Source organism: Oncorhynchus tshawytscha, linkage group LG14 (genome assembly GCF_018296145.1).
Source record: "Oncorhynchus tshawytscha isolate Ot180627B linkage group LG14, Otsh_v2.0, whole genome shotgun sequence".
Lineage (NCBI taxonomy): Eukaryota > Metazoa > Chordata > Actinopteri > Salmoniformes > Salmonidae > Oncorhynchus > Oncorhynchus tshawytscha.
The window spans coordinates 27,812,513-27,833,306 of NC_056442.1; the positions used below are offsets into that span (position 1 = coordinate 27,812,513).

A 20,794-nucleotide genomic window follows, 5' to 3' on the forward strand; every position below is an offset into this window, starting at 1 on the left:
ATTTAACCAGTGAATGAGTGAAGTGAAAATGCCCCTATGTGTCAGATAGGACTTCCTGTCCTGTCTTTCCCAGGTGAGGAGAGAAAGAGCCATGGGGCATTCCACACATATTTGGAGGTTTACAGTGCAAGAGTGTGTGAAGTGTCTGTGACTATCAGCACGGCAGCCGTGTGTGGTGTGTGTGATCTGGCCCTGTGGTCCTCGACACACCGAAGCCAAGACACAATTACACAGAAACACAACACACAGATGGGCCCTCAGAGGTATGTGTGTGTGTGTGTGTGTGTGTGTGTGTGTGTGTGTGTGTGTGTGTGTGTGTGTGTGTGTGTGTGAGGAGAGGGGGCCTGATACTGAACGCAGGGTGGGCTGCACAGGGGCTATCTGAACTAGATCACAATAACACCTTATAACACAACAACAGGCAGGCAGGCAGGACATGGGGGTTCACTGAGGCCCTGTGGCAGGCGGTCTTCTCTTCACATACCTGATCATCTATCTGGCACGGCGTCAGGTTGTGTTGGTGGGCCGTGGGGGAAAACTGGATGTGCTTCAGCCAGCTCCCGATATCAGGCTCGCTGGCATCCACACAGAACTTTACATGGCCCGACCCGTCCAAGATCTGGAGAGAGGTAGAGAGGGGAGGGGCGGAGGGGGGGGTTAACACTTTGATCTCTATCTGATTCTGCACAGGTTACTGTGTCCACATGGACCAACCACATACCTCCCACTGAGAAACAAGGCCACACTGTTGTGAGGCTGCAGTATTACACACACAGGACAGGAACACACACACACACACACACACACACACACACACACATATACACACACCTTGAACTGGGTCCTGCTCTCTCTCACACACACACACACACACACACACATACACACACACCTTGAACTGGGTCCTGCTCTCTCTCACACACACACACAAATGAAAAACCCACTCAAACTCATACACACGAAAAGTCACACTCTCTATGACAACAGTGAAACGCAATAGAGAATATCACTGTGCTGAATGTCACTGTGCTGAACTAAAAGGCATGTCTTTCAATGACTTGACGTGTAAAACAATGTTTTTAAGACATCAAAACGAATGTATTTCTTTATTGCTGAACATTTACAATTATCCCATGAATATGGCAATAAAAACGAACATATTGGAGCCATTTCACTGTGTGCAACATGTCTCATAACAATGCTTATTATCAAGTGACCTAAAAATGAAATACTGAGTTGTGCTGAATAAATTAAAGCACAAAAACAACCCCAAAATCAGTGTTGGTATTTTGTCGAAACAAAAAAACGGTGTAATTAAAATGATTATTACACATTTATATTCGTATTAACATTTGTTGAAACATTTACTCTATTCCACAATTCCTGATATCAACTGGTTTTCTTTTTAAATAAAACGTAATATTATTATAAAGCTGAAGTTGATTGAAAAGTCTCTCAGAGGGTTGATGATGAGGATATATTGAACAATAGCGCCTAATATTTAGGAGTGAAAAGGGCCAAAACACGTTAACCCAAGCGGGCTGCGACATGCAAATAACCTTTAATGCACGCCATTCACTCAAAAGAAACAACCCGTTTTATAAAGAACTCCCTAATTTCGACTTTATTATAAGCTATGTAGGCATAATTAACTACCCTATCATATTCAGTAAATTAACTATATTACAATATGACCCAAGGAGGCCTATACGTAAAATAAAACGTAATTCTACTTAGATAGATGCTAGGAATAGATAAATGATAGGCCTGATAATTATTCCGAAATAGATTTTTTTTTTACAACGAATTAAGGAGATATATAAATCGTGTGAATAGGCCACTGTGAATGTCAGTCAGGACAGGAGTTCGTTGCAGTCTACACGATGTATAACATAAATTACAAATAATATAACAAAATAACAAAATAGCCTAATGCTCGGTTATTTCTGGCCTGCCTTGAAAATGTGATAAGCACACGTGTCGAAAATGCACATAATCTTTATCTATTTGCTCAATTCCTCTTTGCATTATGAATTAAATTCCGCAAGACAATGCAAAATGACATCTTACTTATTGCCTATAATTTAAACACAAAATAATGTTTTAATCAATAAAAACGAACCAATAATATGCATATAAACACGATTTAAAAAAGAAAGCATATAGCCTATTACTGACATAGAAAATAAACTTGATTCGGAAACAAATCAACGGCAGGAAATGATAAGTGATAACAGTTACGTGAAGAAGAAGCAATACAACTGAATATCGGTTAAGAACACCAATCGATGTTTACGTTGCCTAAAATATTTAATAATGTCTGATGAAAACGTATTGACTCACTCTTTAAAAATACTTGTCAATAGTTTTGACAATTCATTTATATTGAGAGCTCATACAATTAATGACCATAATTGTATCACTGAGAAAGAACACGTTAGAATGTTCCTTTGGTAATAAAAAAAAAGGTTACTAAATAGATCGCTGCTTACCGTGGTAAATCCTCTGCACAATTGGTGCAACAATACAATATCTGCAAATACGACGTGCGCAGAAATAATAAAAAATAAACAGTTGATGAAAACTGCAATGCCTTGTTTGGAAATAAGCACAAAAATGTGAAAATATATCGTTCGTTTAGTTTTGCTCCATTTGTGTAGTGCCCTGTGTTCTTGAAAGCGCCAAGGGATTTAACAGTGTATTTTCTCTTTCTCCGACCCACAAGACGTTTGCTCCTCTCTCTCTCTCTCGCTCGCTTATTGTCATGTAGACACCGGCATAATCCCTAGGCACATTAACTTGGTCCAAGTTGAGCCCGTCAGCGCGAGCCCGTCTCGTCCGCTCCTCTCTTTCTGAACCTTCACTGTTCCCAGGTGTCAGCGCGGCGGAGCGAGCGACGATTCAACTTTTCCTTTCTCTCTCCCCCCGGCGCGTGATAGTGAGATGGAAGGATCGCCCACCTACTTGCGCGTCCCGTACTGTGTGATGTGTGTGTTTCTGTTTCACGGACTGTCTCTTAAAGAGGATCTTGCTCGCCCATCCATAGAGAGCAATGCAAAACGGGCTATCTTGCCTGTCCGCAGTCGGAAGTTGAGCGACGCTACCCGCAGTAAATTTTAAAGTGACAGGGGACCGGTGGAGAGGCGAGGTCAGAGAGAGGTCGGGATGGGCTTCTATGGGATTGACTACATACACACACCAGCCCAATTTGCCTTTGATGAAACCACCGAATAATTATGCAATCATTCGCGTTTCACTCGTTTTTCCCTAAGCAATGAGGGGTGGGTTCGCGGCTCACTCCAAGCCCAGTTAAAGCACAAAATGCTATTAGCTTAGACTACTGAATGATGACAGTGACTCTCATCTAAGAATATTGTACATTTAAAAAACAATTGTGTTATTAATAAAATACGTAATGGCGTGTAAAAGGTATTGTTTTAATTAAATAAAGCCTCATTAATAGTCCAAGTGAAAACAACAACTTTTATTGTTAGGCCTAAGTGACGCTTTCCTTGTTTGCTTGGAGCACCTGCTGTACGGGACAGACAAGGCATGCGCCCCAGTGACCTGTCTCGCCCTCGCCGCTCTGAGAGACGTAGGACGCAGGTGACCAACATGCCGTCGTCCTGCATGGTGTTGTTACACACATTTCTAAACATGCCAATCCAATTTATAGCTTTCTAAATATTATTCTGCTAAGCTTGATCTGCAATGAATGGTAACAGCTTGCATATACAGCAGGGCCAACATGCATACAATTACGACTTTTTTTTCTGATTTTATTGTTGTTGTTGCTTGTTTGTGTGTTTAAACTTCTTTTTTTTTAATAATAATTTTCACTCTTTTTTCTTAACATTTATGTCCAACTCTAAACTATTTTGGATAATCAAATCGGAAAAAAATAGACCACTTAGAATAATAGAAAAGTAGGCTATGGCCTACTTGGTTATTCAGGGCAAGCATGAACAGGAGTCTATAATGTTCTGGGAGAGGGTGAGGGGAGGTGGGGGGGGCGATGAGATTATTAATATGTCTCAGTGGCCGCTATCTGTGACATTGACCTTCTATCCCAGATAATTCCCATTGTTTGATGAAATTGCAGAGCAAATGTGCAGGAAGGACAGGAAAAATCATGTGTAAATAAGGTGGACCTCGCCAGAGATTCCCATAGTCCGCGCTGCTTGAGAACCCAAAACAGCCCCCGGTCCGCAGCTCATTGATTTCCTGCCTTTCCTCGACTTGTCCATTGTTGGAAGCCTTTTTAATTTAGCCATAAATTGGGAAAGCTCAAGCTATGAGCTGTTCTATTTTCTTCCTGTCAGGATGAGGGATTTGTTTTATGATCCATTGTGTATTAAATACAAGTAATCTGGGAAAGTGATTGGCCGGGCCTCTCCGGGTCTGATCGAGGATTCTGATAGAGACACAGAGCTCATTCTGAAAGGGAGGAAACGTTTGTGGATAAACAAGGGTTTTGTGGTATCACTAGCAGGTCCGAGTGACCAGGGTAAATTGGGGTAAATGTAGATTGGACCAGAGACCGCTCACGGTTTCTCAGCCTGTACTTCTCTCCCTAGTCAGGAGATGGCGTTCTCAACTGAACAAACTTTTACAAGGTATTCGTTGCCTTTCAATACGTTCTTTAATGCCATGCAGACCAATTTTGATAGGTGTTTTCTTTAGTGGAGAATTTAACAGGGTTTAGATTCATGGATAGCCTAAATTTGAGTTGTAAGCCTTCCATACTGAACGAAGTTCCCAGCCTGTGTGCCTATATCTCCTGAGAAAAGTGCATCAGTCAAGCGCGGAGACGCTGAGTTATTGAGATGGGGGTCATTGCTTTCTCGTCCGCAGAATTGCAGCACACAACATCGTCTACACTAAGGCGTTAAATTGCTAGATGAGACATGAAAGATTCAGTTGCATGGGCCTGAATATATAATCACCTGAACGACCTACAATACATTTCTTGGATCCACAATAAGAGGAGCCGTGGAAGTGAATTTTAAAACATTTGTTCATTTGTTAAAGACCACATGTATAGTGTTTTAAACCATTGTCTAATTTATGTTTATTTGAAAAACTCGCCATATAGTCTAGTCCATTATATTACGTAAGTATATTAAATAGTTCGGCTTTATCAAAAGAACCCAAGCCTTTGTTATTATGATTATAGCACATAAAGTGTGTAATAGCTGTTTAATAACAGATTACAAACCAAAAAGCCTGCTCGAGGCTTTTGTTATTTCTCCTATTTTACGCCACTTACCGTTTCATTCTGATTTTGGGTGACACTTCACATCTGCGGCATCCGGATAATGTTTTTTGTACATCGACTTACAAGTGCTGTGAAATTTCTCAAGGGTTTTCATGCTGATTTGTTTGTATTAGTTGTTTGTTTTAGCAACTCAATTACTTGGGAAAATGTTCTCAGTTTAAGTATTGGACGAATCCATCACTACATTTTCAAAGCATTTCCCAATTTATATTGCAGTGTAGGAAACATGAGGCTACTTTGCTTTAACAAATTATTTACGCTTGAGTTTCACAGGATATCAGTGGGCTATTTACAGTGCCTTCAGAAAGTATTCACACCCCCTTGGCTTTTTACACATTTTCTGGTGTTACAGACTGAATTTTAAATTGATTAAAGTCATATTTTGTGTCACTGGCATACATACAATATATCATAATGTTAAAGTGGAATTATGTTTTTAGACATTTTTACAAATTAATTAAAAATGAAAAGCTGAAATGTCTTGAAATGTTTTATTTTATGGCAAAACTAAATAAGTTCAGGAGTGAAAATCTGCTAAGTCACATAATAAGTTGCATGGACTCACTCTGTGTGCAATAATAGTGTTTCAAATTATTTTTGACCGCACACATACAATTATTTGTAATTGGCGAGTTTCTCAGTCGAGCAGTGAATTTCAAACACAGATTCAACAACAAAAAACAGGGAGGTTTTCCAATGCCTTGCAAAGAAGGGCACCTATTGGTAGATATATATTTTTTATTTAATGCAGACATTGAATATCCCTTTGGATGTGGATTTGTAAAAATGTTTTTGTGGATTTGTAAAAATGTCTAAAAACATAATTCTACTTTGACATTATGGGATATTGTATGTATCAAAACACTCAGTCACTACAAAGATACAGGCGTCCTTCCTAACTCAGTTGCTGGAGAGGAAGGAAACCGCTCAGGGATTTCACCATTGGTGACTTTAAAACAGTTACAGAGTTGAATGGCTGTGATAGGAGAAAAAGGAGGATGGATATACAACATTGTAGTTACTCCACAATACTAAACTAACTGACAGAGTGAAAAGAAGGAAGCCTGTACAGAATACAAATATTCCAAAACATGCATCATGTTGGCATTAAGGCACTAAAGTAAAACTGCAACAAATATGGCAAAGAAAATAACTTCATGTTCTGAATACAAAGTTCTATGTTTGGGGCCAATCCAACACAACTCATCACTGAGTACCACTATTCATATTTTCAAGCATGGTGGTGGCTGCATCATGTTATGGGTATGCTTGTCATCGGCAAAGACTAGGCAGTTTAGGATAAAAAGAAACGGAATAGCGCTAAGAACAGGCAAAATTCTAGAGGAAAACCTGGTTCAGTCTGCTTTCCAACAGACACAGGGAGGCATGTTCACCTTTCAGCAGGACAATAACCTAAAACACAAAGCCACATATACACTGGAGTTGCTAACAAGGTGACAATGAATGTCCCTTAGTGGCCTAGTTACAGTTTTAACTTAAATCCCCTTGAAAATCTATGGCTTTACTTCAAAATGCATTAGTGAGTATCTGGTTTATAAAGGGGCTTCATTTGTTTGACTTGTTTATCTACACTCAGCTTGTGTATGAGTCAGAGCATTACGGCACCACGAGCCCCTCGGTGGGGATTCCTGGGCCGGGTAGGTGCAAACTGACTCCATGAGGGAGCTACTCCCTGATGCCGACCGCCGCAACGAGTCAGGCTGCTGAGTCGCTCTAATGGAAGCACTGTGTATAAGGTGAATTCCAGCACATCCTCCCAAAGAGGGGAAAAAAAGGGAAGAAAAAGAAAATATCGCAGCCAAATCCACATGAAATAGTTCCACCATTCATATGGAGAGACCTCCCATTGACACGGGCGAAAAGCTGCATTACGCCTCCATCATGAGTCTCTACAGACGAGCCCACCTAGACAATTTATTTTGGTTAAGTGTGGGGCGATTCAATCAGGTGGCAAAAACATATTTAAAAACTCACACGAATTTAGGAGTGATATAACTTTTGATACAACACCCGTGTCATGGTGTGTAATTTTCGGACTTATCAGAATTTGAATAGTTATAGTGACTTCACTGCGAATTAGCCAACAACTTTATTTTGTAATGATTATGCTGAAAATGTTAGTGTTCTAAATATGTGTTCTAATATCTATAATGTAACCTAATCGAGATTTTTTTTTAAACCTAACAAATGCAATACAATATCGTAAACATATCCAGGTGAGTGAAATAGACACTGCATTAACCATATCATTGATACTTTTGAAATTTGAAGTCAAATCAGAAACGGACATTTTTGCATATGGCTACTATCTCTCCCACCGAACACCCCCGAACACCCCCACCCCTCAAAAAAGTCCCGGAGTCTCCTCACGGACCAATTCGCATTAAAAGAGAGCAGAGGAAATGAAAGGGGAAAAATGTAAATAAAACATTTCCGTGGTCTGGAAGTAGACCCGTTGCGAGCGCGTGTTAATCTCCACCTCGGTAATTTGGTTCTCCAGGAGAAGACAGAAGCCCCGCTGCTGTGCCCTGCACTTCATAAATCACAGCTTTATGTGGACAAGGTCAGCGGCCCCCTGGCTCAGCCCAGCTCCTCCGAGCGACACAGCGCGCCCGCTATGTTTTCCCTGCCGCCCGGGGCTCTCAGGACCAGACCAGCTCACTTCTAATTACTTTGGATTATTTTCATTTGCCGGGGTCAGCCAGGCATTCCGGGAGAGGGATGATTTCCTACAAATTCTTCGGCCTTTGATGACTGGGCCCTGCGTGTTTTCCGAATTAGTACCCCATCATTTTGGCACTGTCTGTTCTGTTTTAGCGGCCCCCCAGCCCACTCCCGTGACAGCTCTGCTCTGCAGTGGGGCGCAGGCCAGGTTCCATCCCAACAACATGCAGGCGCTTTCCCACCCGAGACTGAGTGGGAGAGAAGCAGACATATGCTGACAGCTAAAATATAACTAGGAGATTTTAGAAAAAACGAAGTATAAATAGGCAAATCAATAAACTGAGAATTAGGAAAAGCTTTTTGATCCCTGTTGCTTTAGAATATATGAATTAACCTATGGGCCTATGGTATAGGCTTTAGCAGCAATCGGATGCTGTGATGAATGTCTAACCTCACAGTTAAGCTTAGTTTTGATATAATTATAATATGGTCTGATATAGGCTATGTGATGCATGAACTCGGATCTATGTTAGTGAATAACGTGTGCTTAAAAGTATTTTTAACGTGTGCTTAAAAGTATCTTTGCTGCACATTGACGGTTCAATTCGCTTTTATTCCGATTCCAGAAAGATCCACATCTATAAGAGATCCTGCATGTGAATAAGATATATTGTCTCCTGTAGCTAAAATGAAGTAAATTGAATTGACAGCAGGAATGACTAGACGTGACTGGAGCGTTAAAACAAGGCATTGACCAAACATGACCACTGGCCTGAGGTACAATGTAGGCTACTATTCACACTGTGGGAGGAGGTAAATGTACAAATCAGAGAGTGGGGCGAGGACTTGAAAACATACATGCAGCTGATTTTTGGAGCTACCCGGCGTGTGCCCCTGCTCCAAAGAGCAGCCGGAGGAATGCACCGTCGCGGGTGGGGGGGCTGAGTAGGAGGAGGAGGAGGAGGAGGGGGGGGGGTGTTACTGAGTCTGAGAGAGGTCCAACAGGCTGCGGTAATCACACAGACACTTCCTCCGCAGCGCCTCAACACACAGGCAACTCTGTATGTGTATGTGGACCACGGGGTGCGATAAAGTCGCACTGGAGTCAAAGGTAACGTTTTGAAAACATAAATTCAGCGTCGGAGAGCTGGAAAGTAAAACAAGCCTGGCCAGCAAGCCAGCCAGCCCGCCCCACCCGGCCGGATAAAGCCCGGTAATTAGAGCATGTTGTTGGTCGCTGCAGGGTGAACAAATTGCTTCTTAAACGCTCGTAGATATCATCTTTAAAAGAGCCCCTTGATGTAAGGAAAGATGCAATAGAACACACCACTTCAGACCAGAGGAGCGGGCGTCGCACATTCATTACATTTATGGAGCTGTCCGGCCACGTTTGAAATGGAGATCACTTGAGACAGGGACTGCGTGCTTTTCATACACCGTGACCAATTGAAAGGCTAATATTGACTGTTTCCGGGATATGTGAAATAGCCGTCACATATAATGTCTGATGAAGCAAGACACTCAAACACCCGTTTCTCTAAGAGAGCCCATTCCACTCCATCCATCCCACCCTAAAAACTCCCCCTCCTCGGTGTCTAGGTGAGATTTATGTCATTTCAGAAAGGTAAACTTGTTAATGACCAGTTTAACCCTAACTAGTTTTTACACGCAGGTGTTCAGACATAACCATGGCATCACGCACACGTCACCAAGGCGCAGAGTCAAGGCGCGGGTTGATGGTTTGAGGGCGTGCCTTTCCAAATACGGCTTTCCATGAATTGCCCCATTTCTTGAAGCGTTTATTTTTTTTCGTGTTAGGTCTGCACACACCTTTTAATGACAGAAAATACCAAAACCACACATTTAATTCACAAGGACTTTCCAATGATCAAAGAAAACAACACATTCTGCCTCCATAATAATACCCAAAACAAGAATCAGTGCAATGCATTTTTGTGGGTGAGCACTTGCCTGTATTGTAAGACAGTCATTTACTTTGAAAACATCCTTATTTGAGTCCAAAGTAATTTGCATTATCAATGCAAAAAAAAACTAAAGAACGTCAGTAAAAGCCAACAAACTCACTAACCCTCTTCCATGGGTTAGTGGAGCAGCTCCTATTTAAGGCTTCACTGGTTTCCAGCACCATCAGAGGCCCATAAGATTGGCCAGAATTATATTTAACCGAGATCTTTGTGCTGAGTACAGGGCACATGGTACAGCTCCGACATGCTTTTGCCATTCAGACCAACACTCTCATTATATGACACAGCTTCCAGTTGGAATTCACACACACACACACACACACACACACACACACACACACACACACACACACACACACACACACACACACACACACACACACACACACACACACACACACACACACACACACACACACACACAACACACACACAAACACAAACACAGACACACACACACATCTGATTTCGCTGAAGTCCACACAAATCCTGGGAATCTGAGACTTATTTGAGAAACTATGCATTATGCTCCCATCTCCTCCCCAACAGTCAAAAGGTGTGTATGTGTGTGTGATGTGTGGGCATGCAGGTCTACCCTCAACCCTGAAACAATGCAATCACACCATGGCACATTGCAGCAGTCCGACTTGATTGAGTCATCAGACATGGTGCGTCAATACTCAAGGTTTATTCAATTCCAGACCAATCATTCTGGTGTCATACACTTTTGGGTTAATATTGGAACCGGAGGCTGGGGCCGGGGAGAGATAAATCAGCTTTTATGATGGGTTGTTATGGTTTTTACGGCGCTGGTTTGTGAGGGACTGATTTGGGGATCAATCACAGGTGGTGTCTGCTGGCGGGGTGTGCCGGGGATCGATGGTGGATCTGGGGCCTGCAGTGATGGAGGACTGCTGAACTATGACCAGACCATCCCTCCCTCCCTTCCTCCCCGCTCTGGCACAACTGAAGGAGCATGACACCCACCCATATCATCATCATACCTGACCTCTCTCCCCCTCGCTCGCAATTCACTTCTTTATCTGGATGGCACCTCTGAAAATTCCATTGTCACACAACATTTAACAAAGACAAAAGTCCCAGGCCCACGCTCTATAAGCTGCTGGAGAGAAGCAACAAAACCCCTTTAAGCCAGGACATTAACCTGGAAGGAATCAGGGCCGGTTTTCACAATCACAAAGCACCTCCGATCTTGGCTCAGTTTAGATTTTTCGATCACAATGATTATATCGACAAAGGAGACCTGATCCTAGGTCAGTAGTCTTTCTCTGAGATACTCATAAAGGAAAGCCACAGTTTGCTTACGCAGGAACAGACGAGTAACAAACATGTTAGTTGTCTGGATACAGTACCGTTATGGCCCTAAGGGTTAGTTTAACAGTTAAAGACAGTGGTTAGTGGTGTGTCCGACTGCACTGAGAGAGACTAGCATTGGGAGGGTATGAGTTATTTAGTGTTTAACTGCCCCTTTAAATCTCTCTGTTTGTATGTGGAGAGATGGCTCAGAACAAACAAACATACCCACATAAATACAGTACACGTGTGGCACAGACCCAGATATAGACACCATAGTTACTGTCCATGCTTAGACACACACACGCATACGCACATGCACACACACACACACACACACACACACAAAGAGACACACTGTTTTTACACACACACACAACATGTCCCGTAGCTGTCAGACGGCAGCTTCCTCCTTTCTGTCAGCGTGGCCCGACTGAAACAAAAGACCCGGGGAGCGAGGCAACCTTGTTTCTCAATTAGAGGAAGTTGGTCCCGATTACGCTGCCCCTGCAGAAGCATTCCGATCCTGTGAACTCGTCCAGCCGCTGCCAGCAGGCCCTAAACCAGCCAGAGAGAGTGAGAGAGTCTTAAAGTACTGGCGTGCCCCACCCAGACTCCCCGTCCTCCTCTTCTCTCCTCCTCTCCACACGCATGCACACACACACTCTCCTTCCCACCGCGTCCTCCTCTTCTCTCCTCCTCTCCACACGCATGCACACACACACTCTCCTTCCCACCCCGTCCTCCTCTTCTCTCCTCCTCTCCACACGCATGCACATACACACTCTCCTTCCCACCCTGTCCTCCTCTCCTCTCCTTTCTTCCCCTCCTCTCCTCCCCACCCCTTTCCTCCTCTCCTCCCCTCCCCTCCTCTCCACCCCACCCCACCCCTGTCCTCCTCTCCGCCCCTCCCTTCCCCTCCTCTTCTCCCCACCCCTGTCCTCCTCTCCTCCCTCCCTTCCCCTCCTCTCCACCCCACCCCTTTCCTCCTCTCCTCTCCCTTCCCCTCCTCTTCTCCCCACCCCTGTCCTCCTCTCCTCTCCTCCCTTCCCCTCCTCTTCTCCCCACCCCTTTCCTCCTCTCCTCCCTTCCCCTCCTCTTCTCCCCACCCTGTCCTCCTCTCCTCTCCTCCCTTCCCTTCCCCTCCTCTTCTCCCCAACTCCTTCCTCCTCTCCTCCCTTCCCCTCCTCTTCTCCTCACCACTTTCCTCCTCTCCTCCCTTCCCCTCCTCTTCTCCACACCCCTGACCTCCCCTCCTCTCCTCCCTTTCCCTCCTCTACTCCCCACCCCTTTCCTCCTCTCCTCCCTTCCCCTCCTCTCCTCCCTTCCCCTCCTCCCCACCCCTGTCCTCCTCTCCTCTCCTCCCTTCCCCTCCTCTTCTCCCCACCCCTTTCCTCCTCTCCTCCCTTCCCCTCCTCTTCTCCCCACCCTGTCCTCCTCTCCTCTCCTCCCTTCCCTTCCCCTCCTCTCCCCAACTCCTTCCTCCTCTCCTCCCTTCCCCTCCTCTTCTCCTCACCACTTTCCTCCTCTCCTCCCTTCCTCTCCTCTTCTCCACACCCCTGACCTCCCCTCCTCTCCTCCCTTTCCCTCCTCTACTCCCCACCCCTTTCCTCCTCTCCTCCCTTCCCCCTCCTCTCCTCCCTTCCCCTCCTCCCCACCCCTGTCCTCCTCTCCTCTCCTCCCTTCCCCTCCTCTTCTCCCCACCCCTTTCCTCCTCTCCTTTCCTCCCTTCCCCTCCTCTTCTCCCCACCCCTGTCCTCCCCTCCTCTCCTCCCTTCCCCTCCTCTACTCCCCACCCCTTTCCTCCTCTCCTCCCTTCCCCTCCTCTTCTCCCCACCCCTGTCCTCCCCTCCTCTCCTCCCTTCCCCTCCTCTTCTCCCCACCCCTGTCCTCCCCTCCCTTCCCCTCCTCTCCTCCCCACCACTGTCCTCCAGTCAGAACAAGTAGAGCCTCCTTTGCCCTGAGAAGAGTAGAGAATTCCAGCTTCCTCACACCCTCAGCTCTATGTCCCTGACAAATGTGTTCACTCCTGGTGTTTATAAGAAGTGAGGTTAGTCATAATCTAGAGAGAGGGAGTATTTACACACTGTGGATATTCTGATAAAAGGCGACGTATTCAATTTCTGTTTGTTTGACAGGCACACTGTCTCTCTCTCTCACGTTGACAGGAAGACCCCCATCCATTCACCCGAGGGTTGCAACCCTAACAGTATTCTCTCTTGCGGCACTCAAGTGCTAACACATATTAAGTAAATGAAGAGTCTCTTCAACCCAGGGAGACAAACGAGCTTCTTAAACACAGGAGGTGTGGCGGTTTGATCTTCCATCGGCCCGTGTTAATGATGAAATCTAGGCCGGCTCGTATTGATGATGTAACTAGGACTGATCCAGGACTGTGTACATTTTAGACCGAGATGGCCCCAATGTTTCTAGCCAGGTGCTCAAGCTCTTCACATCTGTTTACGAAAGAGAGAGAGTATGTATGTGTGTGTGTGTGGGGGGGAGGTTAAGGGGATACTGATGGGATGGGAAGGACTGTGTGTATACATGGCGGTACTTCAAAGCCATCCCGTTACCCGGGCCGACAGTGCAGAGAGTTTACACCCATCCACACCCAGCCAACAGCACTAAACCACAGGTCAGAGTGTCTCCTCTCATTCTTCACCTCCAGCCAGTGGCCAGGTCCCTCTCTCCCTCTCCCTCTCTCTCTCCCTCTCCCTCTCCCTCTCCCTCTCCCTCTCTCTCTCCCTCTCTCTCTCCCTCTCCCCCTCTCTCTCTCTCTCTCTCTGCTGTTTATTGTCATCTCAGCCAGAGAAAAAAACACTGACTGTGCGGTGTAAAACACTGAAGGGGGATGAGGGGCAGGAGTTGAGGCGGCAGAGGCCCCCAGGGTGGGCAGGAATGGGCGAGGGGGGGGACCAAGGCTGGCTTGGGGGTTAGTGTAATCTTGGTGCTGAATAGACGGGAGCTCCTAATAGAAACCCGTCGTCCGGCTGCCACTGAGAGAAACAAGAGCTGTAATGGATGGGCTCAGCTCTGACTCCCCCACTCCCCCCTCCCCCCCCCCCCCACCCATGTGACCCCTGTGTTGGTCAGAAGTAAGAGCTAAAGAAGCATTGTAGCCCCGGGCCTGATTGAATGGGGAGGAGGGGAGGTGGATGGAGGAGGAGGGTGGAGGGGGGGGTATAGGGAGCCCAGCCGCGCTGATAGACCAATTTCCCAGTACTGTGAGCAGCTAGGTCTTGATTGATGAGGGCCGGTGCTGGTGAGAGGAGACCCATCACATACGATCACATAAATACTTATTCAGCTCAAATTCTCCCTGACAAGCCTTGCGACAGCTTTGTGCTGTCACAGATATCATTGGAAGGAAACCGCTCCATTAATCATGCGTAATTAACTTTCCTGAGGGGTTCCGCTGGAAACCAGTGTGAAAGAACGACCCAGTACCAAATCCCAGTAACCAGTGTGAAAGAACAACCCAGTACCAAATCCCAGTAACCAGTGTGAAAGAACGACCCAGTACCAAATCCCAGTAACCAGTGTGAAAGAATGAGCCAGTACCAAATCCCAGTAACCAGTGTGAAAGAACGAGCCAGTACCAAATCCCAGTAACCAGTGTGAAAGAACGAGCCAGTACCAAATCCCAGTAACCAGTGTGAAAGAACGAGCCAGTACCAAATCCCAGTAACCAGTGTGAAAGAACGACCCAGTACCAAATCCCAGTAACCAGTGTGAAAGAACGAGCCAGTACCAAATCCCAGTAACCAGTGTGAAAGAACGACCCAGTACCAAATCCCAGTAACCAGTGTGAAAGAACGAGCCAGTACCAAATCCCAGTAACCAGTGTGAAAGAACGAGCCAGTACCAAATCCCAGTAACCAGTGTGAAAGAACGACCCAGTACCAAATCCCAGTAACCAGTGTGAAAGAACGAGCCAGTACCAGAGCAGGGCCCACCTGAACTTAACAAATCCCAGTAACCAGTGTGAAAGAACGACCCAGTACCAAATCCCAGTAACCAGTGTGAAAGAACAACCCAGTACCAAATCCCAGTAACCAGTGTGAAAGAACGACCCAGTACCAAATCCCAGTAACCAGTGTGAAAGAATGAGCCAGTACCAAATCCCAGTAACCAGTGTGAAAGAACGAGCCAGTACCAAATCCCAGTAACCAGTGTGAAAGAACGAGCCAGTACCAAATCCCAGTAACCAGTGTGAAAGAACGAGCCAGTACCAAATCCCAGTAACCAGTGTGAAAGAACGACCCAGTACCAAATCCCAGTAACCAGTGTGAAAGAACGAGCCAGTACCAAATCCCAGTAACCAGTGTGAAAGAACGACCCAGTACCAAATCCCAGCGTCTTAACTGGGACTGGATTAAAAGCAGAGGCAGATTCTTCCCGAGTCGCTCCGTTTGTACAGGAAATGGCTTCATTAGTATAGGTTTATGCTCTAATGGGCCCGATACAAAGCGTCCTCTCTCTCACCATCCACACAGTGCAATATCCTGTGAGTGACTGTTGGTTCTAATGTGAGTGTTTGAAGTCCAGAGCAGGGCCCACCTGAACTTAACTACCTTCACCCCCTCCCTTTAAGTACACTACTGGAGGCTGGATGCGGAGTGCACATCAAGCCCCCTAGTCTCATACAGTGGGACCAACACAGCACAGGAAGAGTCTCTGGGGTTCCAAATTGGACCAGGGGCTCTTTGTTTTAAACCAGCAGACCACATGATGTAGTGGTCCAATATTCTCAACAACACCCCACACACACCCACTCCACCCTGCCCTATTTAGCAACAAACCCCCCTGTCCCAACCCCCCCACCATACCCCATTCCGCCTACCTCATCTGCATTCCATCCCTCCCTTAATCGCACCCAGCCCCACCCATCTCTACCCAGCCCCACCCATCTCTACCCAGCCCCACCCATCTCTACCCAACCCCACCCATCTCTACCCAGCCCCACCCAACTCTACCCAACCCCACCCATCTCTACCCATCCCCACCCAACCCCACCCATCTCTACCCATCCCCACCCATCTCTACCCAGCCCCACCCATCTCTACCCAGCCCCACCCATCTCTACCCAGCCCCACCCATCTCCACCAAGCCCCAACCATCTCTGGCCGGCCCCACCCGTGTGTGTTAGTGTGCCTTGTGATGGTTTTGTGTGTGAAGTGACCAGCTGGAATAGGAGGTGACAGGAACACAGGTTGTTTGGGAATAGGACTGAATTCCCACTATGTCTGCTCCTCAGTCAGTCTCCCTGGTAATGTCTCCCATGTTTCCCTTTGTCTCACCAGGAGACTGAGGTGAGAACCTATCAATGCTGCTATTTATCTGGGACAGCTTAGGGAGGGGGACTGCAGCTGCAGGTGGGGTCCTGTCTTGTTGGGATGGTGTGTATGTGTGCTTTTGTCTGTGTGTGTGTGTGCACATGTGTGTGTGTATGTAGCTAGTTTCACACACTCAGAGCCAGACTCCTTGCTCGTCCTCAGTCACCCTCACACATTAATGTCCATTTCCCCTGCTGGGTGACAACATCTCCCTTATTACAATGGTGAGATCTGACTAACATCCTGTCTGTTGATGAGCTCTGTTAGGCCTCCTGACACACACACACACGCACATGCATACACACAAAACACAAACATCTCAAATACAGTCAAATACAGTCAAAATGATAACAAGTGGGTAGAAGACTGTTATTGTACAACAAACATAACCTTGTTATGTTTGTTGTACTTGTTCTAACTCAGCTTGGCCAGTGTAACAGCTTGTAGGGTACTGAACCAATAAGCAACTTAATCAGGAGAGAGCGGTCTATTAACCTGGTCCCAGATCTGTTTCAGCTGCCTTGCCAACTCCTACGGTCATTGTCACGCCACAGCACAAACAGATCTGGGACGAGGCTAAGAGACTGAACCCTACCACACTCCTCTCCCTGTGACAGGACCTAGTATCCCTAACTTAACTTTCTTTGGAGGACCACTGGACAACCATGTCACTGAACAACATGTTGGTAGTTTCAGCTGTACACCTCAGCCAGAGAGGGGAGAATTAGACTGTTGGGAGACTTGTGTTGGTGTCGAAACGTCAACAATCCCTTTGCCATTGGAGCAGGCCCGTAACAGCCCGTAACAGCCCGTAACAGCTCGTAACAGCCCGTAACAGCCTGTAGCAGCCTGTAGCAGCCTGTAGCAGCCTCCTAAAGCAGCCTGTAGCAGCCTGTAGCAGCCTCCTAAAGCAGCCTGTAGCAGCCTCCTATAGCAGCCTGTAGCAGCCTGTAGCAGGCTCCTATAGCAGCCTGTAGCAGCCTGTTGCAGCCTCCTAAAGCAGCCTGTAGCAGCCTCCTATAGCAGCCTGTAGCAGCCTGTTGCAACCTGTAGCAGCCTACTTTAGCAGCTTGTAGCAGCCTGTAGCAGCCTGTAGCAGCCTCCTTTAGCAGCCTGTAGCAGCCTCCTATAGCAGCCTGTAGCAGCCTCCTATAGCAGCCTGTAGCAGCCTCCTAAAGCAGCCCGTAACAGCCTGTAGCAGCATGTAGCAGCCTCCTATAGCAGCCTGTAGCAGCCTGTAGCAGCATGTAGCAGCCTCCTATAGCAGCCTGTAGCAGCCTGTTGCAGCCTGTAGCAGCCTCCTATAGCAGCTTGTAGCAGCCTGTAGCAGCCTCCTATAGCAGCCTGTTGCAGCCTGTAGCAGCCTCCTATAGCAGCCTGTAGCAGCCTCCTAAAGCAGCCTGTAGCAGCCTCCTATAGCAGCCTGTAGTAGCCTGTAGCAGCCTCCTATAGCAGCCTGTAGCAGCCTCCTATAGCAGCCTGTAGCAACCTATAGCAGCCTCTTATAGCAGCCTGTAGCAGCCTCCTATAGCAGCCTCCTATAGCAGCCTGTAGCAGCCTCCTAAAGCTACCCGTAACAGCCTGTTGCAGCTTGTAGCAGCCTGTTGCAGCTTGTAGCAGCCTGTGTAGCAGCCTCCTAAAGCAGCCTGTAGCAGCCTGTAGCAGCCTCCTATAGCAGCCTGTAGCAGCCTGTTGCAGCCTGTAGCAGCCTCCTATAGCAGCTTGTAGCAGTCTGTAGCAACCTCCTATAGCAGCCTGTTGCAGCCTGTAGCAGCCTCCTATAGCAGCCTGTAGCAGCCTGTTGCAGCCTGTAGCAGCTTGTAGCAGCCTGTAGCAGCTTGTAGCAGCTTATAGCAGCCTGTAGCAGCCTGTAGCAGCCTATAGCAGCCTGTAGCAGCCTGTAGCAGCCTGTAGCAGCCTATAGCAGCCTGTAGCAGCCTGTAGCAGCCTATAGCAGCCTGTAGCAGCCTGTAGCAGCCTATAGCAGCCTGTAGCAGCCTATAGCAGCCTGTAGCAGCCTATAGCAGCCTGTAGCAGCTTGTAGCAGCCTGTAGCAGCTTGGGGCAGCCTGTAGCAGCGTGTAGCAGCCTGTAGCAGCTTGGAGAAGCCTGTAGCAGCTTGGAGCAGCCTGTAGCTCTGCCAAGTAAAGTACAGGACCAGACAGCCAGGCCAGAGAGAGGAAGGCCCACGACAGGCTGGCAGGCAGGTAAGTACAGATAGCAGCCCCTGGATAAAATACCCTCCAGTCATACACACACACACACACACACACACACACACACACACACACACACACACACACACACACACACACACACACACACACACACACACACACACACACACACACACACACACACATACAAGGAGTAGGACTGGAATTTGACAGCTCCATTGCTATAGGCTATATGAGACAGGTGGCTGGACCACACGCAGAAGAGGAGAGGAGTGGAGGAGAAGAAGAGAGGAGAGTGAGGGAGAGAGGGAGGGAGGGAGAGTGAGGGGTCAAGTACACCCAGTCAGCTCAGCTTGACTTATATGGAGACACAGAGAGAGAGAGGCAACTATAAGCTCTTGAGTTAGACCGGCCTATAAGCACCTCTCCTCTGTGTGTGTGTGTGTGTGTATGTGTGTGTCTTCTGCCAAATAAACTACAGCGCTAACTCATAGCTTTGTCCCTCAGGACAGCTGATTGGCTGACAATCTAGACTGTTTCACAGAAACAGATAGCAGGGATTGGAAGAAGTCTGTGGAGCCGCTGTTTCTAAGTGTCATTACAGGCGTGTGTACGACAGCATTCAGGGCAGAGGACTTGCTTGCTGCGTCATCCCAGGTGTGTGTGTGTGTTGATGTGTTGGTGTGTGTATTCGGGTGCATTACTGTGTGCATATGTGTGTATCTGAGTGGCCTCTGTCATCCCTTCATCCCTTCATCCCATATCAGGCCCAGTGGTAGGCTTGCTATCCCCTCCTGTGGACTAAACACTGGCCTGTCTGTGGACGAACCAGCCTCTCCTGCCAGAGACGGCACAGGGAGGGCTAGGGAAAGGAGGGGAGGGAGGGCACCATGTGTCATCACCACTGTGTCGTACAAGGGAGAGTCTGTCTACCTGTCTGTGTGTGTGAGCCTTGAACAGTGACCCCTAGAGGCCTAGACAGGCCAGGCTAAACAAACCTCATTCCAGGAACACATGGGGAGAGAGAGAGAGAGAGAGAGAGAGAGAGATGAGAAAAGAAGAGAGGTGTGGGGGGGGACAGAGAGAGAGAGGGCCCCTGGCAGCAAGGCCTCAGTGTTAATCAGAGATATCCCTGGGTTGCCAGACTCAAGCCCCCAGGGTAAACAGAGAGAGGGAGGGAAAGGGAGAAAAGAAGAAAAACAAATGGGGGGAATAGAAAGACAAGGGTAGGAAGACAGATGGATGGAGCGAAAGAGTGAGAGAGAAAGGAGAAAGGACAGCGAGAGAGAGAGAGGAGGACGGATAGTCTGCATTCCTGTGGTCACAGCTGCGGCGCTGCAATCACTAAAATGTAGCGTTGTCTCAAGGCCGACGATTCCTGGACGCATTACAAAGGGGAAAAAAACAGCACGACATGTCTGCTTTCTGAATCAAAGAAGAGACTGGCAATCAACAGGCCCGGGTTTTACACTACACTACCGTCTATCTCTCTCTCTCCATCATTACCTCTCTCTCTCTCACTACCTCATTCTCTCTCTCGCTCTATCCGTCTGTCAGTGATGCGATGGGGTTGGTTGGGATGACCCCTCTGTCTTTTTTTACAGGGTCTATATTTGCTCCTCTCTTCACCACTGACCAATCTGGGAAGGCAGTCAAAAGCGGAGGCCATCGATCACAGCGCTGACAGTGGGGGCCCTGGCGGGGCCAGGCCTGTTATTTGGCTGATGTGATCACACGCATGTTTGTTTTACTATCCTTGTGGGGACCCAAACAATTATTCCCATTCAAAATACTATTTTCCATAACCCCTAACCCTAACACTAACCTTAACCCTAAGCCCCAAAACCCTAACCCTAAACCTAACCCCTATCCCTAATTCTAAAACTAACCCCTAAACCTAAAAATCTCCCCACAAGGATAGAAAAACCAAAGCAAACCAAACCAAACGACACACACACACACACACACACACACACACACACACACACACACACACACACACACACACACACACACA

General features: G+C 47.1%; 1 protein-coding gene across 18 annotated transcripts in view; it reads right to left on the reverse strand.

The window, feature by feature from the left end:
- Positions 1–20,794, reverse strand: part of LOC112267385 (histone-lysine N-methyltransferase MECOM) — a 198,385-nt gene that overhangs the window by 26,096 nt on the left and 151,495 nt on the right. For 17 of the 18 annotated variants that reach the window (XM_042297260.1, XM_042297269.1, XM_042297267.1 and 14 more), the window contains exon 3: positions 485–619. In XM_042297260.1, the coding sequence (XP_042153194.1) occupies positions 485–619 (135 nt within the window). Of the gene's footprint in view, positions 1–484; positions 620–2,492; positions 3,281–20,794 lie in introns of those variants that run through there. The other variant, XM_042297275.1, reaches the window with a different exon arrangement.